The following is a 27724-nucleotide window of genomic DNA, read 5'->3' as shown; positions in this document are numbered from 1 at the left end:
ATAAGCGATATATAGAAAAAAAAATACAGCCACGAGGAAGGATAAAAATAATCTTTCCTCTAATTTAAAGTTGAACTACCTCTCAGTGGAGTCTCATGCTGCTTTAGAGGAAGTTTTTGCTCATTAGAGATGCAGAAATCTTTTGTTAGAAACCTCACTGCCCTCCCAATTGCTTGTCAGCTACATAAACATGTTGTAGGTTCGTCATCCCAGTACTCCTTCTACACAGGTTAATATTCTGGACTCTAAATTCTCTTGTCTTTAATGCACAACAAAGCTGAGTTTTATGACATTATTCCCACAGAAATATCATAAGTGCACTCTATATATGTGGAGAAACATAAGGAATGTCTCCCAGTCACCACATAGTAATCTAGTTACATAACAGCTGTATAATTTGGAGCAAAACATTAAAATACTAAAAACTGCACACCAGAAGCAGATAAAATCCATTAAAATACACACACCAGAAGCATCTTTAATGGGAAATTTGTGTTGCATCATGAGGAGTTAGTAATATTTTCTCACTTTATCAACAAATTCATGTCTTTACATCTTCATTAAACAAAATGTTTTTCATAATTTACAGCTAGTTAATGAATTTTACCTGATGAAGGAAAAAAAGAAGGAATTGATAAATCAGACTGTTCTGCAGGCGCAGATTGAACCAGTAACCTGCTACGTTTTTTTAAAAAGTTGTTTTTCTTTAATTTGTCACCAGTCGCTTATGCTCCATGAGGATTTATGTAAGCTGCTTTTCACTCAGGTAGCCAGAGGAGGACTTACTTCTTAAACTGCTTGAGGAAAATGCCCACATTCATGCCCCTCTTTGAGTCGAGGATGCTGATCTGAAAAAAACAGAAAAAAGAGGAAAGTCATTATGAGGTGAATAAATGCACAGTGAAACACACACACATGTACCCACACTCCTGGTTGTTGTTCTCATCTTACCTACATTCCCACTGGGACTCTGATATTCCCCCGAGCCACACGTTTGTTCACAACTCCTTCACTAACAACAGCTTGAACTGACTTCCTAGAATAAGTGATTGCACAGTAAAATATGTACACGTTTAAAAAGGCTTCATCACAAGCTCTAATTACAGCTTTAAATGACAATTACACTTCTATGGTTTCATCTAAAGACAGTGACTACAGGTGAGAAGATATCATTCAATTAAGCCTCTGAAGCGCCGCAAAACATATCACAAAAATGGAACCGTTTATCCAGACAATAAAGACTTTTCCAATGGTCTTTAATGAACTGATCCGGTGTGATGCATCATTCATTCACCAAACCAACTTAAAATCGTGATATTTCATCAAATTCACTTAATTCTACAGGTTTCATTGAAAAACTCTCCAAAAAAAACAAACTGTTTGCACGAACCAGAATCTGCAGAAAAAAAGAAATTTGCACTTCTCACTTTAACTGGAAAGTGGCTCAGCTGTGACCAGTGAGTTTTAAACTGAAAACTGAAGCAGTGCTCACACAGGTCGGGTAAGGAGAAAAGGAAAAATCAAATGAAAAATAAATGTATTGAAATATCTAGAATATGTAGAGGCACCAGTTTGTAGAGCTGCACTTGGAATAATAGAGTCCAGTCATTAAAAATTTTAAACTTTTTTTTGTTTTCTTTTAGAATTTATGTAACATATAAACAACATTTATAACTTTGTTACGTTGCACAAAACATGTGTCTAAGGTCTTTCCACTTCTTGCAACGGTTGATCTGTTTGCATAGAGGTGTACGACTTTATAATGCAGTGAAAAATCAACCCAGAGTGAGAAAAAATATGACAGAGATGCAGTTTTTCACCCTTGCCAAAACACATTGTCTGTAATACAGTGATAGAATGTTAACTTGATTCATCAATTTATAATAAATGATTGACTGAATTTCTTCAACAAGCAAAAAAAAATAAAAAAATCGCCAAAAAATGATCAGTTCCAGCTTCTCAAATACGAGGATTTACCCTCTCACTGTTTATAACATCGTAAAATGAATGTAGAATGAATGTAGTTTGGAGAAAAATGTGCAATTTGAAGATGTCCCACTGGGTTTTCCACTTTCCTGTGAGATGTTGTACACTAAGCTATTCATTAATTAACAAAAAAAAAGAAAAAAACAATTCAGTTCATCAGAAAATGTACGGTGAACAGCAGTGTTTCCTTTAAAAAAATAATCTGCTTGATAATTAGCAAGCATACTAGAAAAAAATTCACACTTTCTTATGAAGCTTCTGTGCAGAGATTTTCCTGATTCTCTCACAGGAGCATTCAATAACGACTCTGATTCTGAGTTTTTGGGAGTTAATAAGCTTCCTTCAATTTCCTCACGCAGGTATTGCCTTACAGTTCACATGTTACTTTCCAGGAGTACACAATGATGCAAGCAGGCTTTTGTTCGCTTTATGAACACAAATATACATATTTTTACAGACAAGGAAAAGCTGTAACTTAGCACACTTACCTAACTTGTCCCTGCAGGGATATTATGATACAGTAAGAGCAGAGCAGATAGATGCACTGCAGCTTTGTTATTTATGAATGTGGGACTTTCTAACCTCATCAGTGGAGCATTCAGGAGCTACTTGCACTTCAGAGGATCAAGTTAACTTTCAGCCTCCGCCAAGATACGCTGTCCGTAATATAGTGGTGTTTTTTTTTATGATTTATGGCATTTTAAGTGGGCCAGACTACACTTAAGACATGGCAGTGGATGGTAAGAGGTTCTAAGTGTCATGACTTCATGTTTCCACTAATTGATAATTTACTTAATTAAATCGAATCTCATTTTTCAAACTGTACTCTCTTTTTTTCAGTTCAAATCAAATCAATTCTTCTTCTTTCTGCAACACCTTTCAAAACAAATCAATGACATTCAGAGTGCTTTAGATTTTGATTGAACAATACATGGAATATAAAAAGGTAAACCAGAAAAAAGGACTTTGGCACACAGTCTCATAAAATAGTATTAGTGAAAATAATGAAAGATTACAAAATATTTTTTAAAAAAAAATCAAGAAACAATTCTAAAATAAATACATAAAAACAACAAACTAATACTAAATATTAGTGAAAATAATCAAAGATTATAAAATATTTAAAAATAAGAAAAAATGTCTAAAATAAAATAAATAAAAAAATAATAATTATAAATGACATTAGTGAAAATAATTAAAGATTCTAAAATATCAAAAGAGTAAGAAAAAAATTTAATAAAATAAAATTAAGAAAAACCCAAACTAAGAAAAAAAAAGGTTTTAAGTATATGTGTAAAAATGTCTGTTTCTAGCAGCATCACCAGATGTTTTTGTTCTGCTATGTGGAGCAGCAAAAGTTGGGATGTTTTAGATTAGGAAGATGAATTGTGATTACAAAAGGTGTTTTACAATGAATCTGTCTTCACTCACCTCATCTTTGCTGCTCTCCTTGAAGGACCGTGATCGGGCCACTCGAGCTGAGCTTCCGGTGGTCGGTGCCGCCCCGCGTACGCCGGCCACTGCCTCTTCCTGCTGCCCAAACAGCTCCTCCACGGAGCGGACATCGATCTGGTACTGCTGCTGCCGCACCGCCATCGTCCAGATGTTGGGCTTCCCGCGGACCTTCTCCTCTGGGATCGGCTTCCAGAAGAAGCTGCGCACGCGACGCTTCTTCCTGACATTGTGGTTTCCAGTGGCCGGGGGTGGAGGTGGCGGGGGCGCCCCTGGAGGCGGGGGCGGGAGGGGTGGAGGCGGCGGGGCTTCATGCTTGGTGGCATCGGGGTTGAGGGAAGGCAGGGCGGAGTGAGAGTGTCCAGACATAGAGGACGGATCCGAGGTAGTGATGGAGGACGCGGTGCAGCTGCTGCCCTCGCTGCTGCAGCTCTCTGGCTCATTGGTGGCAGATGGACAACTCATAACCAACATCACAAGGATGAACAGTCAGCATACGACTGATGCTGAAGCAGCAAAGCACACAAACTAAAAAAAAAAAAAAAAGAAGTCTGACACTGCTCTTAGAAGAGGACTCCAGAGGAACTAATATGTTTTCCTATCGGTGCAGTCTGGTTCACACTTCCTGAAGAAGGTGAGCATCCCTTCATCTAGTCACAGTGGAGGGAACGTGTCCTTTGATTCTGTCCATCTCCATCCCTCAGCTGGTCGTCCATCGCACCGAGCAGAGCCTTTGAAGGTTACCTCCCAGAGGCACAGAGTGGGGGGCGGCGATGGCCATGGAGCTACAAGGGCAACAAAAGCAACAGAGGACGGGATTACACAGAGGTAGTCATGCATGCTGTCATGGACAATCTGGAGTCAGAGAAAATTAGGGGGTACGACAGATCAAAAGAGAAGGGCTCCCCGGTCAAAGGGGCGAACAACGAGGGGAAGTGGCAAAGCCGATTTTTTTTCTGTTTCTGAGGGGCTTTGAAGTCGGGCTCTGGGTCGTATAATGTCCAGAGACGTGACACACACAGATTAGCTTCTGTTACACAGTTTGGTGTCTTTTTTTAAAGAGCTCTCATGTCACTGGACACTACGAAAGATAATGAACATAGCTGCACATTAAAACAGAGACGTAACAGAATAGAATAGAATGGGATAGAATGTCACTATTGTCATTGTACAATGAAATAAAAGGTACAATAGGTGTCATAAAAAGGTTAAAAGACTGGGAAAAAGATTTTAAACTACAATAAAACATTCAAAAAAACAGAATTAAAACAACAAAGTGGCTAAAGTGCCCTGAAGTGCAACTGAGAATAAAATTTAAAAAATTTCATCCACACATAAACATTCATCAATCCTTTCACATCATCAGATTACTTCACATGTATGATTGTTATTGCACTTATACTTTGTGTTACTATTTGATTTTGGTTAGAGCAATCATGGCTCTTACATAGAAAGCATTTTCTAGTCGGTTTGTTCCAGCATTTAATGTCTAAAAACACAGAAACCTCATTAATAACGTTCTGTAGAGCAAGATTTAATATGCCAGAAAAATAAAGCTTCATTTCTAGACTTCAATAGTAATTTAATGAATAACAATCTATTTACAGACTGTAAAATAAATCAAATTAGTCTTGTTGATTTAAATGAGAGGAACGTGAAAACAACAATGGGTCTCTCGTGTTCAGGTGAGCATCACCTGTTGCCATAGTGAAGGGCTTGTCACATAGCAACACCATTAACTAAACAACACAATACACGAGAAAAAAAAAAAACAACTCGCCAGATAACTTTTAAAGGTCAACCTTGAAAAGAACACAAGAGCAGAAAGAAATTTAAGTTACCAGCTCCAGAAACAGCTCTCAGCTGACTTCAGATAAAAGACTCTTGCAAAACTTAGCAAACAGCTCATGAAACCCATATATACACATAAAGAAAACACACAGTTTTAATGAGGATCTTTTAAATTATTTCAGTTCTGACTGGCTTGTCTAGTGTTTCTGACATTTCTGGAGGAAAATGTCTCATTCTAACCAATACATCACAGTTTCATCGTCACTGCTGTGTGATAATCCGCTATAAGTCAAATAATTTTATTTACATGCACCATGGATTCCCACTCAGCATGCCAACCAGGCGTGAACTAACTCTGACGTCACCCGTTGGTTTCAATGCCGAGAAAATGAAGCCTGGATTTTGCTACTTCCTGGTCGCCGTTTTGGATTTTTTGGAGCCAGTGACGTAAAAAGCGTCATCAAACAGACTGGAGAGCAACTAGGGGCAGGATTGGCTGAGGACTCTCTTATCCCGCCCACATTTTACCGCAGAGGCTTCTGTTGCTGTCTATCAAGTATAGCCACGCCCCCTGGCTCCGCCAACTTTAACGATTTATTTACAATTCAGTATTGATTTATTTTGAGATCGGCAACCTGATCTCTCATTTTGACCATGAAAACTAACGGGAAAAAAATCCTGAGCTGTAGAAAATCAGTCTATCAAATTTTATTTTTTCCAAAAATGAATTGGGGTCTATGGAGCAAAAGCTTTTTGGAGACAACCCTAGCGGACGGCGTGATATTGCAAGTTTTTGACACTTCCGGGTGGGCTTCAACTTTGGAGCCAGATGCTACGTCCACTATATATACAGTCTATGATGCCAACATTTGACCTGGATACACGGATCATGCTTTCACATCATTTAGGAAATGAGATTTGGGACCAGATTACATTTTTGAGATGTTTTTGCTGAGTTTAGAACTACAAAAATTGCGCGAATGTTCTTTTTAATTGGTTGTACGTGCCTTTTTTCCAATGAAAGCAACTTAATTGCTCCACCAAGGAAAGTGGTGGAGTCGTGTGATGACTGGCGTATGCTTGTCTGCTCATCCGTCCTTCCATCTGTTAGCAACAAATTTTCAGGGAAGGTCAGAAATGACATAAGGATCAAGTGATTAGATTAGGGCACTGGCAGAAACACCCCCACAATTTAATCAATGTTTCTTATATCATTTATTTCTTAAATAATTTTCAATACATAAGTCCCGATAAGTCTGCAACGGTGGATTTGTAGTAGGTTCACAATCATGTAATACGTCAGCAGGTAGCTCACGTAGTGTTCACTTGTCATAGTTACAGTGATGCCATGACGCTATCTTGCAATGATACAGAAATCTTTAACGAATCTGTAGATCCAGACTATAAGCTGCATCCGTGCCAAAATGTACTGAGGTGGTCCTTGTGTCATTTCTGACCTTCTCTGAAAATTTCATCCAAATCTGGTAGTCTGTTTTTGAGTTACTTTGTCAACAGACGAAAGGACAGATTAACAGACAAACGTACGCGGATCATCAGATAACTCTGCATTCCTTGGTGGAGTAATAATAAAAACTTCTATCTCCATAACATTACATTACAGAGTGTTAAAAATATTTAATCAAAAGTCTATTTAGCGCTTGAAAATGTTAATAGGGATCTAAATGTAGATGCTAATGGAGTATCTGCTGGCCTTATTGCTAAACATGAGTCACCATCAAGTTTCAGATGAGAACTTTGTGAACACCATAGTGAGTAGATATGGAAGGAAAGGAAGTACTTAAGTCTTAACCCCTCTCGTCTTTGTTAAATCAGCGGCTGTAGAGCTCAGTTGGAGGGAAGCTGGTTGTGTTTCAGGAGAAGACATCAGTCACCGGTCAAGCTGACGTGGCTTCGGTGATGTGATACTCTACTGCTTAAACAAAGAAACGAACAGCAGGCCTCACAGAAAGCAGGAGACAAATCAGAGATTGATGGGAGAGACAGTGTTTGAGCACCTCAAAGAAAAGAACTCAATTTCAGGTGAAATGGTCAGATTCAAGATCAGATAATTCCTATTAAAACAATAATAAAATATCATCTTCTAAGTGATTTCCAGATTGCCTCTTACACAACATCTCACTGCTAATCTCCCGCTGGTTCCACCTGATACCCAGAGGTTATTACTAATTGATAAAGCAGACGTCACTAATGGCCTCAGCTGGTCGGTCCTCGGAGCCGGACCACACCGTCACTCATGTTTCATTCATGAGAGAACATCTGACCTCACACCGAGTCATCTCCACGTACGCTGCTGAAACATGGCCACTCAGCAGATGTTCTGGGGGGGAAGCGTTAAACGGCTGCCACCTCATGTGCTGCTGTGATATTCATTTCTTTTTCTTTTTCATAGGGAGCACTTAACCTCTTCCTCTGAGAGCATAAGACGAGGTCACTAATCCTCGTGTCTGTAAAACAAATAACCAAACAAAGGCTCCGGAATTGAAACTTATAATAGGAAACTATTCTGCATTAAAAATCCAGACTGTAGAGCATCAAATTTAAGTTTTTACTGTATGTGAGTCACTGTATCCATGTATGCAGGCTATAGGACTCACTGTGCTGTATCATAGTGTGAAAGGACACAAACTGCAGCTACAGTGAAAAAGTATTAAAAGAGTTCTCACCCTAAAATGTTCCATATCAAACTTAATATATGTATTTATTGAATATTACAGAAATAATTATATTGAAATATTGCCAAAAAATAATCAGATTCTGTAAAAAAAAAAATCTGGGATTTTTGGTTGAACTGCACAGATCAGATAAGAGACAAGCACGGAATCAAATGAATTATCTAGTATTAATAAAACTTGTAAGCTCTTGGGAAAATGCTGTTGACATGTTGACTACATTTTTGTTTTCTTTTATTATACTTTATGGCATTTTAGGTGGGTCAAAACTGCCAAAAGTGGTTGCATTATTTTCATAGAGGTGCAGGACTTTATATTGCATTGAAAAATAAGAGAGTAAAAATGGGACAGAAACAAAAAATAGTTGGAAAATGCTTACAATTGTAAATTGGTTAAGGGGGTAAACTGGTTGTTCTAAATTGGACAAAGGTGTCAGCGTGAGCTCAAATGCCTCTCTGCTTTGTTGTGTGTTAAACCTGAGATGGATTGCTAGCCTGTTCAGGAAGTAGCCTGCCTTTTGACCAATGTGAACTGGAACCAGCATTTAATTGTAGAATAGGCTGATTTCCAACAGCCTGTCGGCACAATGGACTCGTATTAATCTGTAATATCTTACAGAAACAAACACAAAATCATTGTACAGCTAAGGTTAGCCCAAAGACTTGAAGGCTGGCACAATAATATGCAAAACAACAACAAAATTGTGCAAAAGAACTAGAAAAAGACACAGAACAACCACAAAAATGCGCAAAACAACCACAACCAATGCAAAAACAAATTTGAAAAAGTTGCAAAGCCCAACATCTGGGCAACCTGAGCTTCAACATCTGGAACAACATGAAGGACATGGCTGGGCTCTGGATTAACTTTTCCACTGGTTCTACCAACTTACAGAGGTGTGTTGTCTAAAAACAGCTATAAACATCTCTAAAACTCACTAATTAACACACTAAAGCTAGTTTGTTTCATTTCTGCAAAGCTCTAGATAGCCTAACAGACTGGGTTTAATATGCTTGTTTTTTTATATGAATTCAACAAAAAAAACTACAATGTCTTGATTAACCTGCTTTACAGGAACTTTTTTCTCTTTGGATACAGCTACGCCGGCTGTTTCTGGTATTTATGCTAAGCTAGTTAGCAATCAGTAGTTGTTGCAAACAGACATGAGACTGTTATCAATCTACCTACAGGGAGAAAGCAAATGAAGTGTCAAACAATCCTTTAAAACTGAGTCCAAAGTTGCCTGCAGTTTCCCTGTCAGCACTGTATTAATGCACTCAGCCAGACGGTACATTAATCAAGCCTCTCTGCAGAAATGAGCTCTGTGTCAGTGATAAGTTTGTGGCGTTTCACATCCATTTAATTACGGATCACACTGCCGAGTAGCAACACGGCAGTGACCAACATCATTTCCCTAACATGATTTAGAAAATGAAACACACCCGTTGGTAACACTACCCAGAGACACCCTGAGGACAGAAAGCAGAGAGACGGTTTCCCGCTTCCTTGCATCCACCTGCTGCCGTGAATGAACACAGAGCTCCATCTGAAAGGTCCATCTGTGGTCGACCCCAAGGTGTTCCCACCGCTATCACTCTTCATTCTGCTCTCTATCATTAGTCTCTGACGGCTAACACAGCCTAAGTCAACAAAGGTCAGCGTTATTGTGAAATAAAAAACAGCTTCTGTCTTCTAGAACAGAGGGGGTTCAAGACGCCTCCCAGAATACAGCCGAGAACCGACACTTTGGTACCAATTTGATGCCAAAATTCAGTGACAGTATTTGTTTATCTAGAGAACTGTAAGAGCTGTAGACGCAACATGTGGAACAACAGTTGCAGCAACAGGTCGACTAATAAAGAATAAAAACATACCATGAGTTCTTGCATTTCAGCTGGATGATCAGAGACAAGCTCTCGACAAAAGAGACATTTAGAGCAACATATTAAACATATCTGAGCAGCTCAAAGACAGATATGCAGATCTGGACACAGAATTCCAGAGTTCTGTACTACAAAGCCAGTTTGTATAAGTCGGCTCGACAAAAACTAAAACCTCAGTCAGAGTTAACAGGCATCTGAAGGCAGTTCAACTTTCTTTAACTCAGACTTTCTACTTCAATTGCATCATGTGACTCTTGTGCAGTAAATCAACCGATCGTGTGCAGCTGCTGCAGTCAACAGGTTGTTTTTAATAGAGAACAACGAGAATTCATGACACTTAAAGTGTTGTTACTGCAAGTGATGCAGGACTGGAATGCTGGTAGAAAACTGTTTAACGTGTTTATATTACTGACCGATGATTATTTCTAACTGACATGGGCACAATAAAGCTGTTAAACTTTAAACTTCATATATTTAAACATGATAATTTATTGAAGTGCATTTAAGTCTGACACTGTCCCATAATGCAGGATAACAGTTTAATCTGTGGCCAAATCACATATTTATATGATTTTTTTCTCACCACCCAAATGCATGTTCCCATTCCAACGTGATGTATACAGTGTGTGATACTGTATTCATACTGGTTTCATTCAGAGGTTTTAGTTACATGTTTGAAGATAAAACATTTTCCTTCAGCTGAATATCTGTATCATAAATAATAATCAGGAAACATTTTGTTTGAAGGGAGGTGCTTCTTACAGCCGATTTAAATCTGAAATTCTGAACAGAACCTGGACCAGGTTAGCTCCACAGCATCAGTTACCATGGAGATCTAGCAAGTAAAGCTGAATCTGTTGTAGAAAAGCTCCACAAGCGAATGTTACTATCTGGTTTAGGACAGTGAAGCTCAGAACGTTAGCAAGCTACTGACATTATAGAAACAGTTCTTTTCCAAAAAACAGCAGCTTATGGGCACCCCTGTAGGTCAACAGTTTGAGCAGGCGACCCATAAACAGGGGCTATAGTTCTGGATGCAGCGGTCATGGGTTTGAGTCCAACCCATGACCATTTACTGCATGTCTTTCCCCCGCGTTTCCTGTCTCTCTTGCCACTATACACTTTAATAAAAGCTTATGTTGAAAAACATTTGATTTACTTTTTTTGGTATTAAATGTGGTACTGAGAATCAATGAATTCCAAGTGTCAGATATCATGGCTTCCTTAACATGAGGTAAACATCCTGACAGGCATTATGATCAAGACAGGTCGTGGGACCAATCTTAAAGTTTTCTTAAAGTTTAAGCAAACTCTGACTTTTCAAATGTCTGTCTGGTGACTCACAGTCCAACAGTCGAGGATATCTATCTACTTTTAAGTCAGTCACATTTGAGAAAATAAACCATGAATTCTTGTCACTTTTGCAGATGGATTAGCCAATTCATTAATTGTCTAATCCTTGCAGCTGTATGTCAATTCTGATGCTGTGTTTGTCATAAAAACTAGAATTTTTTTTAAAATAGAAAGGCTCTTATGTTCGGGGTTTAGTTTCAGGTGGTTTTCTTTCGATCTTTGTGTTCCTTTAAGATGGGATTTTCAAAAACATTAGTTTATGCATGTCAGATGGATCACTGATTGCATCTAAACACTTGGACCCAACATCTGAGAGAGATGCGAGTAAAGAAAAGGCAAACATTTTTTTCTACAAAGTTCAGTTTTTCTAACTTTTAAAAACTTTGTTTTTTTTGTTTGAGCTAATTACCGTCTTATGGGAAACCAACTGAAGAGCAAAGTGGCAAAGAGAAGTTCAGAAGTGTCTTTCCAGCGTTCGAAAAGACACTTAAAGTAAATGCAAAACCTAAATTACTGAGTGGAAAAACAGAACAAAGGCAGACGCTTTCACATGGCGCTCACTGAAAATATGACAAGAGACACTCGATTACAAAACCTGTTTTGCTTTTCCTCTGGAGGCCTGAAGACAGTCTATAGTGAGGATCATATTCTCTGGAGGATTGTGGAGGCCTTGTGGGAAATGGTGTGTTTTATAATTTGCTAAGAGTGCATATTAAAGAGTTGTATTGGTTCTGATTAATAGGAAAGTCAAGAGCATCATTACCACAGTGTGACTGTAATGAAACAAAGAAGAAAAGTCCAGAATCAATAAGAAGGAGCTTATGCTTTATTTTACTTATTACTCATGTGATTGAATGCAAGGATGATCAAGACATAAGGCGATTGATAATAAAAGTACTGACAGTTTTTGATAATAAAAGTACAGACAGTTTTTGACGTAAGCCGTAATCAGTAAAGAACATGAGCTTGTTGTGTGTGCAGTCTCTAATCTTGCTTTGCAGGGGTGAAGTCATTCCTACGAGAGCGATAATGACAAAACATCTGCTGTGACAGAGGAGAGCGGGCCAACGCAGCACTGGAGGGGGCGGCCAGCCTAGATAGCTATACACACTGTTAGAATATAAGAAGACTGGGCCAGGAACAGTTAGCAGTCTGATTCCATCTGAACTGACTGAACACTAGTTGTTGGTTAGGGACAGAGGATTCAGGCCCAGAGCTCTGTATCGCACATTCAATTTTGCTGTAATAAATACTTTTGATTTTAAGAAGTCGTCTCCTGACTCATCAAAAGAACTGGGCGGAAATAGCCTTACACATATTCTGTTGGCTTGTTTAATTGTAGAATAGGCTGATTTCCAACAGCCTGTCGGCACAAAGTAACTCCATGTGCAACTTATTTTCCTTTGTTCTATAAAAAACCCTCTAAAGCTGAAAAGGACTGCAACCGGAGGTAACTGTCAACAAGTTTCCAGGGAGCCATCAAGTCCAAAACAAACACAATCCACTCTAACTCTCCAACGTGTAACGGTAAAGGTCAAGGCGCCACCGGCTGCTATAATAATCCCCCGTCGCTAACTTCCAGTTCAATTTCCTGAGGGTCAGCAAGCCCCTGCAGGGCAGAAGTCTTTCACTGGCACCGTAAGGCCAAAGAGGCACGTTCACAAGGGATTTAGTTAATCCTGCTCCGTCGTCGTTGCCATGGGAACACTCGTTAGAGAGCAGTTTGCGTAGCACTTGGCGGGGCGGCGGCGTTGGACCTGTTAGTTCTCGACCACCTTGATCCAAACTTCTCCAAACAGTGGAGGTGAGGGGGCAGCTAGTGACGGAGGTTCAGTGGCATTTTTATACCCAAAATTGCAACACAAATATTAGATAACGCTGTGACTAATAATCGGTTTTGAAATAATTTAATCTCTAAACGGTCAAAAAAATTGTACAAAATCAGACATCTCAAATTGTTCTATCTGATCAACAGTTCCAGATCTGATCCATTCCTAATGATATAAAGCTAATTAGATAATTCATATTGTAACTTTAACTCTTATTCTCTATTTGCACCTCCTCCATTTGTGTTTTCTGGCCTCTTTTTGAGAGCAGGGAACTCTTTTGCATGCTTGATCCTCTATTAGCATGCCTTGACTCCTCTTCGTCTGTGTAAACGATAACTTTAACTCACCTCTGGTGAAGATCAGAAAATATTAAACCTGCTAAGCATCAACATGCTGGCGTCACTGGCGTGTTAAGTTTGAACCAGGATGTTGGACATGGGAAATACTTAGTGGTGGAAAGAAAACCTCATCAACGGCAACCTCAGAGCCAAGATGGCTGCAAAGCACAACAGTAATGACAGCCGTTGTAACAAACTGTTTATTAGCACTTTGGTCTTATTTGTGTGTCAGTAAATCAGCTGTATCTTGGTTTTCCTTGGTTTTTGCTCTAGAACATGATCAACTGAGGCCAAAACTTTACCAACTCCACCTTCCAAAGCAAACTGAGTGCTGCATGTCATCACGAGTATGCTATCAAGTCATTAGCATGAGCTCAATCGACTGTCAGAGTTGGTTTTCTAGGCTGACAAAGCTTTTGGCATCAATTTATTATTATTTATATAACTTCAACTGTGTGATCACCTTTCTGTTTGTAGTTGTGCCTGCTAACCGATGACAATATTTAAACTTTCTGTTTGTCACTTCTCTGCTGTTGGAGCCCACTCTGCTTTCTCAATGTCAAGGTCTCTTTATAGCATCCAAGATGGATTTCCACATGATGAAGTAAACAAATATGCACACAGTCTCTATGGAAAGACTTGCATTGAGCATTTCTGTTCTGTGTGTTTTCCTAGACTAACTAAAAAGGAAACTCTTTTCCCAGCGCAGGCTTATCTCTCTGATTTCCATGTGTTGTTTCCAATAGAAAGGACACACAACAGAGTGAAAGCTGAGCATATTGGAGGGACTGGCCGGGCAAACATCGCTGCAGATATAAAACACAAAAGAGCTGCTAAAAAATTGTCTTTTTCATTGATGGAGAACCTGAATTTTCAGCTTTTAGATGTGCAGCAGAGGGTAGGAGCAGCAGGACTGCAGCAGGATCACTAATGGACTCGTATTAATCTGCTCCATTACATAAATCACACTAAGCCACCTGTCTCATCCTCGCACACTGAGCACCTCAAGCAAATAAAGAGACTCACCTTTTTGTGGCTCTTCTCACAGTTAAGATAAAAGTTACCAATAAATACTAAATATCTTGCTGGTCATTTATCGCCTCGTGCTGCTGGTTGTGTAACACACAAATTAACACCAGAGAGCTCAACAACCCCCTCCCCGATACAAAAATTAGCAGGCAAACACTGTGGACAAAGAACCTATTATTCAGGAAATCCTGGATTTATCAAATCTTGAGCGCTTATATCGATGTGTCTGCACTTTCAGAGTGAACCCTGGCAGAACCTGGCTGAGTGAATTATTCATACTAGCTTGAATAGAGTAACCCGTGTTCCATTCCAGCTGCTGCTGTCCTCAGCAGAGTCTCTCAGAGATCCAGAGACGACTCACCTGTAAAGTTATGCTTTAGTGAAATATTCATAACACTGGAAGCAACATGTGCTGGACTGAAAAAATAAAAATAACCAGTGATTCTTCTCTCAGAAAAGTGACTAAAGCTGATGTGGGGTGGATATTTTACACTCAATTACCTGCTGGTAATTTGCTCGTTGCTATATTAGCTGAAGTAATTATCATCTTTGCACGATCAATGAGTTAAAACTCCCCCAACACAAAGCCATCATCAGACTGGATGAGCAAACACATCACGGAGCGTACACAAGGTGTGAAATCAGCTCATCCTCATCACAGGAGCCGCCTCTCTTTACTCTCCAACATTTTTGCAAGTCTGCACTTATTTTATCAACTGCTTCGAATTCTATTATCTAAAGCTTAATGAGCATTAGTAAATTAAAGGACAGAAAACTTTAAAAAATAAGTTATGCAACGTCTAGGATTCGGGACGACAACATTGCTGGTTAATAACCACCTGAACAAAAAGACATGTGTCATACAGTAGGATTAACAGAACAGAACTCAACAGTTTCCTCACTCTCAAATCCACAAAATCGGTTTTGGGAAGATTATTTCATGGTGTTACGTGTCTAGAATGTAAGAAATAAATTCCTCAGAGGGCCGAGGCACAGCGTGGCACCTCATGCCATGTTAAACCAAACCTGCAGTACAGTCAGACGTGGATGTTTCCATTACAGAGGCATCTGCTGAAGGTCACCAGGAGGTTATTATTCTCAGTTTACACTAATGTTTTCTCAATGTCAACTAGATAAATGGAATCTAGTTATGCAACTATTTTTATTTGCCCATTTCTGTATTTTAAAAAAAACTGTCACTTGTATATTCTGCTGATTTTTTTCTACATATATTTTATCTCTTTTCACTTTATTGTACGTTAATTTCATCTTATACCCTAACATTCTGTGTTGTCTTATTGTTTACCTCTTTATTGAATATCCATGCTGCTGAAACAACATAATTTCCCTCCAAGGATTAATAAAATCATCTAAGTCTAAGTTGGCGATGCTGAGAAGCGGGAAACAGAAAAAAAAGTTCCTCAAAGTGTTTAAAATTTCAAGCATCTTTTTCAACTCACTGTTCCCTAAATTGTATTAATACTGCTAATTCTAATAATAATTTAGGACTCTCTTCGCTATATATGAATCATAGCACTGTCTCTGAAGGAATAAATATTTATAAACCAACACATCAGCCTTAAACTTATGTGAGCAACATGACTGAAATCATGAATGAATTGATTATCTAATTAACGGTTTACTATTTTACAACACTGTTACTATTATTGATTGATCCTTTTAGCCAGTTTTTGGGGCAAGAAGGCCACACATAATCTCACCTAACACTACCTACATTCTCTATTATATACCCTGCAAAAAATTTAATCCTCTAAATTTAGATTTGGATTTTGGAATGTTGGTTGTATGTGAAGACGTGGTAAGAAGCTATAATGAGGATTTTTTAAAAAGCTTTATTTCTGGCAGTTTTTTTAGTTAAAACTGACCGATATATTGGTCTGCAGATATAGATCACAGATTTCACACAGTAAGAATTGGTTATATGTTATCAGATATGCACTGAAATATATGAAAGCTTATTTTGTGCAGAACATAAAGCAGAATTAATGAAGAAACGATGCTACCCAAATGTTTGTCCAGCAGGGCAGCTCTGACTCCACTACTCTCTGCAGCGCCTGTAGCAGAGCATGCAGTGTCTTTATTGATTCAAAAATGGATAAATTCACCTAAAAGCTGTTCCAGATGAACAAAACTACCCACAATGCTGAAACGTTGCTATAAACAGACTGATCTCACTGCACCACATTCACATTCAGAGAAAAGCTGTCAGCTGGAGGTGACAGTGATGACTTTTGAATTCAGGCAGCTCAACAAACAGCCTCCAAACTCTTGTTTTCTTGTGGGTGCTTTAACTGAAACACACAGGATCCATATCTGGTCATGTTCTCACTCTACTATTCCATGTTTTCCATTCAAAATAGCCATCAACTAAGTGGCTCTCTCTTCTTAAAGAGAGCAAACTGAAGTGTCCAAGGTGAGCCATCAGTGTGACCGAACCTGAAACTGCAGCAATGTGGGTTTCTGGGTTACGTAGTGCAGTCAGGAGAGTACAAACCACTTAGTAGCCTATCTGGGGCGCTTAAAGTTCTGATTAATGATCAGAGAATTATAGCGTTGTGCTGTTGGTTTAATGAGGAAATGAGTTGCATGCTTACACTTGATGACTGAACTCATTTTCCTCCGAGAAATGCTTCTATCAATTAAGAACACTTCATAGTATAAATGCCAAGTTAAGTGACAATAACGAGAGACTAGTAAATACTGAAAAGCATTAATGATCTGTTTTAAATTTTGATTAGCCACCCATTGTGCTGAACTAAAAATAGCTGTAGTGAGAAAAAGAACGTGATGAGAGTGAGCTATTGTGCATTAAAGTTGTCACTGTGTTATTTCATCTTCCAATATGCAGGAATCTTTCTTTAAGCAAAGTTGTGAATAATTGGCCTTTATTGTTTTGCTTAGTTATTACCAAGAGCCACAGTTGATAAACAGAACCTTGTGTGTTAACATTTTTATCTTAAATCAATACATCCTCAGCACATTAAACCTGCTTTTCATCGTCTTTGTTGCACAGAGAAACAAATTATGTCTAGCAGCATTCTTTCAGAAGCAGTTTCATCACTACTTGCTGATGAAAGTGTCGGGAAATTATTGATGATACACAACGCGAAAAAAAGCTGGAGACGGCCAAAACAGTGCCACAAATCATATTCCAGCTTACATCAACTAAAGGGTCAGGGTATGTACTGTTCTTCCCAGCTGACGAAGTGCCAAAAGAACAATCTCATAAAGATGCATCTTTACATAAATTTAACTGCACACTTCAAACATCTGAAACCATCTTGAAACTGCCTTCCCTTCGCTGTACCTCACAAACACCTGCACCTTCAGAGAATGAGGGATTTTGTAAAGACTATGTGCAGATCCAGCAGCCACCAACACAACATATCCCCCAGAGCTTAGCGCAAATCTGCTAATAACAGCTCGTGTCTGAAACAAGGTTTTCAGATTTTAAAGATTAAAGCTACCGGTCTGCAGAGCACGCGAGGCCGCTTCGTTAACTACTGTTTAAACAGGCTTCAGCTAAGACTAATATGAAGGACCACCTCGCCTGCAGTGCTGCTTCTATCCCGCATGTCAGCTAACCTGCAACCTGACGGGGGATTCACCTAATCGCATAACCAGTGGGAAAACTTCTGCAAACAAACAAGGAATCTGCTCGTCCTCAACTGACAAAGCAGAAAAACACTCTGAGCACTTCACTCATGAAAAGTCTGCACGTAAGCAGCAGATAATGTAGGATTCTATTCAATATGTGAATGAGAGCACCTCTTTATGAAGCTATAAATAATTATATAACAACACATCAGCCGTAAACTTGTGTAGGGCTGAAATTTTCAATGGATTAATTGATTTTCTAACACTGTAGCCAGTTACTGGGGCAATAATAATAAAAATAATAATAACTATATTTGTGTAGCACCTTTTGAAACACATGGTTACAGAGTTCTTTACAGTAAAAACAAATAGGAAAAAGTGATTTTTAAAAAACAGTAAAATCCCACAAAAACACAGTAAAATCGTATAAATAAAAGCAGCAGTTGAGTAAAAGTGAGTTTTAAGAGGAGATTAAAAAGAGGACACTGAGTTTGCCTTATGTTTCTGTGTTCTTTATCATATACCCTTCAAAAATGTTATTCTTCTAAATCTATATTTGGATTTTCAAATGTTTGTTGCATTTCAAGACATGTTAAGAAGCCATAATGTGTTTTTTAGCTTTTTCCTGTCAATTAAAGTTAAAAATTAGTAATATATTGGTCTGCAGATATTGATCTTTGCACTGAAATATATAAACATGTATTTACTACAAAATATGATGGCAAAAAACACGCGTGGAGTAATTTAGAAATGGTGTTATCCTATAGTTTGTCTAGCAGGGCGGCTCCAGCTCCATTACCCTGCACTGTCTGCAGCGCATGTAACAGAGCAAGCAGTGCCTTCACAGGAAATTACTAGCTAGCTTTTGAAATACATTGCGGCAAAAACAACACAATATGTATGTATTTATATGTACATTAAACTATTAAACGATTTATTGACAATGAAATTTTTACTTTATTTCCTTCTTGTCTTGCATCGTCCTCCTGAGCTCTAATTTATAGACTGAACAATCGTTAATCATCTATCATTTATAATCATTAGCTGCACTGATAAAACACTTCTGTTTCTGCAGAGACATAACACCAATGAGACATTTTGCTAAGTCACAGTCTTCATACTAGTTGCCTGTTTCTAAAATGTTTTTCTTGGGTTTTCTAGATATTTTATTTTACTCTAAACAGGTAAAACATTCCACATTGCATGACAGCAGCGTCAATTACACTTCAGCGGGAGTTTTCTAGAAGCACATCACACATCAGATCACAAAACAAGTCCTGAACCGCCTAATAAAAAATACAGGAGGAAAAAGTAAGCCACCTGAAACCAAACCCACTTCGGGGGGGTAACGACAAGACGGGTACATCGTCTGAGAGGCTGCGGATCAAAAACGGAGCTTTGAATCTCCTCATGTTTGTTCTTTTGTGAACAGGTGATCAGTGTCTGGCCTGCAGTGGAGCCCGGCGTCTCCATCACCTCTGGCTCTGGCCTCCAATTGTTCCTTCAGCAATCTGAGCCTGCTGCCAAGATCAGCTTTAGGCAAATCGCATCATATCTCTTGGCTTCATGGTTTTGTGCAGCTCTAAACCTGCATTTGCTACAGAAAGCTTTTGATCGTTACCAAACCTGGCTTAAATGAGCAGATACCAATGGAGACAGGTTATGCTGATATACAAAGGTGGAAAATAGAGCAGAGGGCTAAACTATGAAGCCAGTTCAACACATTCAGACTTTCTTTGTTTTAGTGGGCTCAACAAATACTAAAACCCCAGTCAGAGCTAACAGGTATGAAGGTGGTTCAGCTTTCTTTGTCAACTCAGATTTTCAGCTTCAAACTCTTTTCACATAAAAGGAGGAGTTTAACACGTCATCTGACTCTTCTGCAGTAAATGAAACGATCGTGTGCAGCTGCTTCAGTCAACAGGTTGTTTTAATGGAGAACAATGAGGAATATAAAAATGTATGATAGTAAAAAGGTGCTACTGGAAATGATACAGGACATGAATGCTGGTAGAAAACGTGCATTACATATTTATTTTACTGATCAGTGCAGCTGATTATTTCTAACAGCTGCACATTAGAGCTGTTACACTTTAAACTTCATATATTTAAACATGACATTGTGTTGAAGTGCATTTAGGTCTGACACTATCTCATAACACAGGAAATCACTTTTATTTGTGGCCAAATCAAAGTGAAACAAATGGTACTAATTGAATATTCTCTGTAATAACTACTAACAAGAAAAGCACTCAGAAAGCGCAGTACTCCACCAAGGCTGCTCAGTTGATTCATTTCTGACGGTGGATTTGTAGTAAGATCGCAATCATGTGATCACCAGCACGCAGCTGACGTAGCATTCACTTGTTGTCATAGTTACAGCGATGCCATGCCGCTGTCTCACAATGATGCAGAAATCTTTAACAAATCCGTGGATCCAGACTATAAGCCGCATCACTACCGAAATCTAATCAACTGGTCTTTGTGTCATTCCTCACCTTGCCTGAACATTTTCTCCAAATCTGTTGTTCCACTTTTGAGTAATGCTGCACACAGATAGACAGACAGATTCATAGATTAACAGAAGGACAAACGTACGCCAATCATCACATGACTCCACCGTGTTCCTTGGCGGAGCAATAAACTGATCACTTTTCTAATTAGTGTTCTATCAGTTGCAAAACCAGCAGTTTAAGCAGACCAAACACAAAAACATACTTATACGATTTCTGCACTACCAACTAAATACATGTTCCCATGACAACACATACAGTGTGTGATACTGTAACTACACGGCTTCATTCAGTGGCTTTAGTAATGTACAGATCAACATGTTAGGTAATAATTGTCTGGAAATTATTTGGTTAAATGGAGACACTTCTCACAGCCGATTTAAATCCAAACTCTGAACAGAACCTGAACCAGGTTAGCTCCACAGCACAGGTAACCATGGAGACCTAGCATTTGTGATGCTGAAAACTGTGACTGTAGGCTCAGCATTCCTGTTAACACACTAATCTGACTTCGTAGTTCAGCCCTCAGGTGTTCTTGTCACCGCAGAGACACCAGCAGGGAATCATGAAGGGAATGCAAACATGTTTACGTGACCGTGGAGGAAAGTGTTTGCCCGAAAGCACGGAGACACAACAGGCTTCATTAGAATACACAAACAGCATACGCTCCGATTACTCTGCCACTGAGGGACACATGGGAATCTCCGAATCGACATTTATCCAGACGATATCGGTGAATCGGTTTTATTTCTTTGCCTCCTACGCTGCAAAGTTTGTATTTTGGGCTTGTTCTCTTCATTATTGGACAGTTTTGAAAAGATGTGTGGCGTCAGAGTTTTCATCCTCTTTTCTTCTCTTTTTATTCTTGGAAACTGAATTTACAAGAAAATCTTCTTCATTCCTTCTTTGCCTCCTATGCTCCAAAACCTTTATTTTGGGCTTATTCTGTTTATTTTGCAGAGATCTGAGGTCAGAATTTGGGGCATGACCACAGATCCTTTCATTTTCATCCTCTTACTCTCCTCTTTAGTTATTTTTTAAAACTGAATTTACAAGAAAAGGACAGATTTCCAGGCCATAAAGAAGACTTCAAATCAGCCCCTTCAATTTCTTCCTCCTCAGGATGACGATATATTGATATTGGATTTTTTTACTTTCTTTCCTTCCTGTATTGCATCTTCCTCCCGTCTTCTCTGCCTCCTTTGCTCTAAAGCTTTTTTAATAAGCGTCTTCTCTTCCATATTAGACAGTTTTGCAAAGTTCTTGGTTATCACACCAGGATGAAATCAACAATTATTTCATTTCATCATTCATGCTTATTTTCCTCTTTTACTATCGGTTAAATTTAATTTACAAGGAAAGGATAAATCTTCAGGCAACAAAGAAGACTTAAGTTGACCCTCGCTGCCAAAAACCCATTCAGCCCTCCAATATCTTCCTCTTTGGGATGACAATATATTGACAACGTCATTTTTTAAATTTTATTTCCTTCCTGTATTGCATCTTCTTCCCTCATTCTTTGCCCTCTGTGTTTAAAGCTTTTATTTTGGGCTTGTTCTCTTCATTATTAGAAAGTTTAGCAGAGATCTGGTGTATAACAGCAGGATGAAACCAAAGACCCTGTTATTTTCATCTTCTTATTTTCCTATTTTGTCATTTTTATTCCGCCACGGAACACAGCAGAGTTATGTGAAGATCGGCGTATGTTTTTCTGTCTGTCCGTCTGTTTGTCTGTCTGTTCGGAACATTACTCAAAAATGGACAATTGGATTTGGATGAAATTTTCAGGCAAGGTCAGAAATGACACAAAGACCAATTGATTAGATTTCGGCAGTGATGTGGTTATAAGTAAGTTTCTGTATCATTGCCAGATAGTGTCACAGTGTCACTATAACCATGACAACAAGTGAATGCTACGTCAGCTGCCTGCTGATGACCACATGATTGTGAACCTACTACAAATCCACCGCTGCAGAATTATTGGGACTTATCCGTCTGAAATCATACAACGACCAAGCCTTGGCAGAGTAATGTGATATCTGAGTGCTTTTCTTGTTTTAATTGAATTTATGAGAAAAGGACAGAGCTATAAGCAGTAAAGAAGACTTGACCCAAGTTGCCAACAACTATTCAGCGCCTTCCCTGCTCATACACAAGCAAATCAAAATTTAATTTATGAGGACAGATTTTCAGGTAAGAAAGAAGACTTCAAATCCAACCATTCAGCCCCCCAATATGTTCCTCCTCGGGCTGACAATATATAGATTTTGAAATTGTTTTTACATCATAAAAAGTCTTCCTCCTCCTTTGCCTTCTACGCTCCAAAGTCTTCATTTTGGGTTTGTTCTGTTTTGCAGAGATCTGGGGCCAGAGTTTGGGAAGTCAGAATGAAACCACAGATCCTTTCATTTTCATCCGTTTCCCTTAAATCTTTTGCTATCACTTCATTTCCATCTATTTTTCATAGGCCACAGGACAAAGCTGAACTTCTAAGCACAGATTTTCAGGCAGTAAAGAAGACTTGACCCATGTTGCCAACCACTGTTCAGCCCCTTCTCTGCTCCCACACTAATAAATCAAGCTCCCCAATATCTTCCTCCTCGTGATGACGTCAGAGAATTGAGTTTTCCATGTTGCTCTCGGCCTCCACAGCAACCGGGGGGTGACACCGCCCTCCCCCTTGACCCGACCCAAGGGAGAAACTCTTTTTTTTCCCCAACAGGGGCATTGTTCCCCACACTTGAATGGATCGCCCTCTAATTCATGTTGGCGTGGATGACGGCGCACAAAAGCCAAGGAAGCCGGGCTCCGAGGTGTGGAACAAAACCAACAGAGTTGTAAAGCCACACATGCTGAACTAAAAGGGCATCAGGTTCTGTTCAAGAATCCACAACAAACACCAGAACGCTGCTTCTTACTCCAGACAGAAAAAATAGCCTCCAGATATGCTGGGATGGACTGATACTTCACATTTTAATGCTTTTTGAGCATCAAAAATGGGAAAGAAGCTAATCTTGGACTTATCACTGACAAACATAATGCTTATATGCATGTTTACATATTCTTTGAACAGACTGTTTCTGACTTAAACCAAAGTCATGAACATTGAGGAGTGTTTTAGGAAAAGCTCTTCAAAAAAGTAAAGTGTGGCTGCTTTTCTTACATGAAAACACTGCAGGAAACTTAGATTTTTTACTTAATATCAAAGTTAAGTGTCTGAAAAGGCAAAATTGTGTCCTTGAATACTAAAAAAATACTTTATCAGTGTTAATATTTAACAAAAACCCAACTACACTCAAGTCATTGACATTAAAGGTCTCTGTCATTAAAGGCACATTAAATGTCCACTGTATGACTACTACTAACCTTCTTGCATTGAATTAAAGTACAAAAAACACAACAGTTAGTATAAAGAGTAGCATAAGGTGCCAAAAGATGCCATAGAATGTAAAATCCTTCATTTCCTGCTCAAAATGATTCAGATGAGAATCTACAACACAATAGTTATGAACTTGTTAACATATTCTTTATTTGGCTTTAAACCAAAGTTATGACCATTGTATGCAGTATTCTTGAGAAAAGTACTTTTCAAAACAATAAACAAAACGACAAAAAGCTGGGAAGTTTGTCTGCAGCAAGCATCTTTATATTTTGACTTTATATCAGAGTTAAGTGAAAAAGTAAATATTTTGTCCTTGAATACTAAAAAAATACTGTATCAGTGCTAACATATATATATATATATATATAGATATATATATAGATATATATCAAAAAGAGACTTAACATATGCATTAATTCGCACTTACTGCAGTTCTGTGAAATGTTAGATAGTTGTTGCTGTCCTGTACCAGTAGAAAATCAACATTCAGGATTTTGTCATTGACATTAAAGGGTCTCTGTCATTAAAGACACATTAAATATCTACTGTATGGCTACTACTGATCTTCTTGCACTGAATTAAAGTACAAAACACAATAATATAAAGAGTACCACAAGGTTTTTACAAAGACACAGATTACAAAATCCTTAATTTCGTGTTTACATTTTAGTCTTTTACCTCATCTGCAATTTTGCACAATAAATGTCTCACAGCTCATTTATATCTCTCACTACTTATTTGTATTTTTATATTCCTGTATTGCATTTTCTCAGACATTTTTCTTGTTTTTATACATATTTATATCCAGTATGTTGTTTGTATATAATTAAAGAGGCCACGTGCAGTTGTATAATGACAGTAAAAGCAGATAGTGACACGTTCAGCTCTCTGACAGTCATGTCAAATGATGAAATGATGCAGCCCAGCTGTGCACATGATTTTTTCCAGGATGTTTTCGTTGCCAAGACGCCTCAAAGCAACAGAGTCGAGGCTTAAACTAAACCAAATGATGTAATTCTGGCTTCTGCACTGCAGGACCTTCTGGTTGTCACCAAACACGCAAACAACGGCGGCTGTGAAGGTGAAAACCTCGCTGCTGGGCTAAAATAAAATGCGCTCCGGTGACTTTCCACAGCAGAGTTGAACATCCACGCACACACACAGACACGATGCGGCACCGTCCCGCTTCACTTACCGGCCGGAGGGAGGAGAGGAGAGCGGCTGGTCGGGACGTCGTATTCCGTCGTTGGAGTTACTCGTGGCCGGTACTTTCCAGAGGAGTGGGAGGTCTGCTCGGCTACGGGTCTCCAGGTGAGCTGACGGCGTCCTGGAACGAGCTGCGGCACCAACAGTGCGGGGACGAGCACCGGCAGCCTCCTCGTCCGTGATTGGTCCAGGTGGAACAGGCGCGCTCACGTGTCCGCTCCTGCCCCTGCGCGCCACTGGTGCAATCACAAGTCTGCAGCCGGGGACGAGCAGCCCAGGTGATGGAGAGGAACCAAGTAGATTCACGCAGGGCCAGATTTGTCTTACTTTAATATATGAATGCTAATAATATTGCTGTGCTTTTAGTGAGTATACAGCCATAAATATCTGGATATTTGTGCACCCTTACAATGGGGCTGAAATGAAACAATCAAGATGTGCTTTAAGCTATAAAGGTTAGTCAAATAAAATTTAACTAAGCAGATTTACTCAGGTGCAGATTTTAATTACTTCACTGCATACACACATTTACGCATGCACCATGTTCATATTGCGAATCTCTTACTTTGTTTTGTTTTTTACATTTCTGGTGTTTAAATGAAGTTTAATTTCAACATAAATCCTCCTGACTCATTTATCTTGATTTTAGGTCAACTTGACACCCAACAGAAGAGGTGACTCAGATTAATTTATCAACATCACTGCATAAAGAGAAAAAAATCTAAATGTATTTTTTTTGTCACGTAAAACTATTGTATTCTATATGCTGCTATGTTTTGGGTAAAATGGACACATTTTAATGAAAAAAAAATTATAAAACAATCTAAAAAAATTGTTGAAAGTATTTTTTTAGGATGAAACTTCTTCCTCTTGGCTTAAAAAGTGTAAACTACATATAAACAGTTCATTTCACATAATTGCAAACCCACTTTGAACAGAAGAGGTGTTTCATGTTAATTTATCAACATCACTACATAAATAGAAAAGATTCAAAATGCAAAACAATAAAAATAAAAATCGATGTCATGTAAAACTGCTGTATTTTATTTGTAGGTCTTTCCAATGCACATTTTAAAAAGTTTTGAAAAAGGTATATTTTTTAATGAAAACGAGTGAATTATCGTCATTGATCTGTGAGAGGTAAAGAACACAATTGCACTAAATATTGATAGAAATGGTCATTAAAGGTATTTAAAATAAGCTATAAACAATGTTTATTGGGATTTTTTGGATTTTTGCATAATTTAACATGACCCAGGTCAAACTGAAATGAACATTACAGGAGGGTTATGGGAGCAAAGAAAAAAAACCCCTGAAAGTCTGCACTTAGAGTTCTTCTTGATTGTTTCATTTCAAATCTATTGTGGTGGTGGACGGAGTCCAAATATCCAAATAATCATGGACCTGACTGTAAGTCATAGTTTCTGTACCTTTACTAAAAGTTAAATTCAGTTAAATCTTGAATTTAAGATCATTGCTTGTAACAAAGTCAGTCTGTGATGCGTTAGTATTACTTTGACTTAATTTAGGATGATGAGGACTTCTACTTTTCCCAACACTCGGATGCCAAAATGCTCAATCCATTTTAAGCTAATTTAGACTTTTACACCTTTGGATCGCTGAGGAAAGTATTGAACTTTTACTCTCATCCCAAAATATGTCAATTTCTTTCAAAAAAACAACCTTGATGAGACAAAGGATTTTAACATCATAAGAGGTTAACTAATCTTGTAATTGCTTCCATTCCTCCTGTTTTTTGTTTGCTTTTGCTTCCAGTATTCTTAATAATTAAAAATCAAGTGAAAAAACTACAAGGATTGCTCGGAACTTTTCGTGAGATCGGATACAAGCAAATCCAGAACATATTATAATCAGGTTTTCTGTTGCCTCTTTTGGATAAAACGATTTCTCCCACTATGTGATAATCATGTTTTGTGATCACTAAAGGTTCTAATAAATGAACAATTAGGATCATCCCATAATTAGAACACAAATATTGTACTGCCTTTATCAGAACTTGTGATTTGGATTAAATGTTGGACATAGAAGGTAGATTATAGAACGCTGTGTCAAATGTGCTCGAGACAGACTGTCTTAACTGAACCTACTAACTACCAGTATTCAATTATTGAATGCATTCACAGCAGTTTGTAAGTTATTTCCACACGACAACATTGGATTATACTTTCTGTTGTGTATATTTTTCCACTGCCTTTATTCTTCTTCTCGATTTCTTGCAAATCGGGGCACTTTGTTCATTCATTTCCACTGAAAAAGTTGTTTTTATTCAGCGATTCCCTCGATGGACAGATAAAACACGTCACCGAGGCTGTCATCACCATCCTCTAAGTTTTGCTGAGGATTAACCACATCCTGCCTGTATACCTGAGGGTGTGGTGAGGTTGTGATTTTGAAAAGGAGAATCGTGAGAGCACCTGGAGTAAACTCATGACCTTCAGCGTCAACTACAGCAGTTTGAATCCATCTGTCAACAGTCTGTTCAATAAACCCAAACTGACAAAACACAGGATGGGGCATGACGGCTCACTTCAAAAAAACATCTTCTTTTAAATTGTAAATGCTCACAAGGCAAACCAAAAGCAGTGAGGGATGTAGTCTTGCTTTCTGTGCACCAAATGAGTGTCTTTAATTTG

The 27724-nt window shown here is 38.5% G+C and overlaps 1 protein-coding gene across 1 annotated transcript in view; it reads right to left on the bottom strand.

Annotated features, from left to right (window-relative positions):
- Positions 1–25262, bottom strand: part of fhdc1 (FH2 domain containing 1) — a 46848-nt gene extending 21586 nt beyond the window's left edge. The window contains exons 1-3 of the mRNA XM_051945337.1: positions 25060–25262; positions 3418–4223; positions 787–848 (exon numbers count right to left, since the gene is read on the bottom strand). Of these exons, the coding sequence (XP_051801297.1) occupies positions 787–848; positions 3418–3912 (557 nt within the window). The 5' untranslated portion in view covers positions 3913–4223; positions 25060–25262. The remainder of the gene's footprint in view (positions 1–786; positions 849–3417; positions 4224–25059) is intronic.
- Positions 25263–27724: the final 2462 nt, after the last annotated feature.

The sequence above is a fragment of the Acanthochromis polyacanthus genome, chromosome 3 (genome assembly GCF_021347895.1).
Source record: "Acanthochromis polyacanthus isolate Apoly-LR-REF ecotype Palm Island chromosome 3, KAUST_Apoly_ChrSc, whole genome shotgun sequence".
Classification (NCBI taxonomy): Eukaryota; Metazoa; Chordata; class Actinopteri; family Pomacentridae; genus Acanthochromis; species Acanthochromis polyacanthus.
Note: the sequence above shows the minus strand (reverse complement) of the source record. Positions and strands in the feature narration are given on the sequence as shown.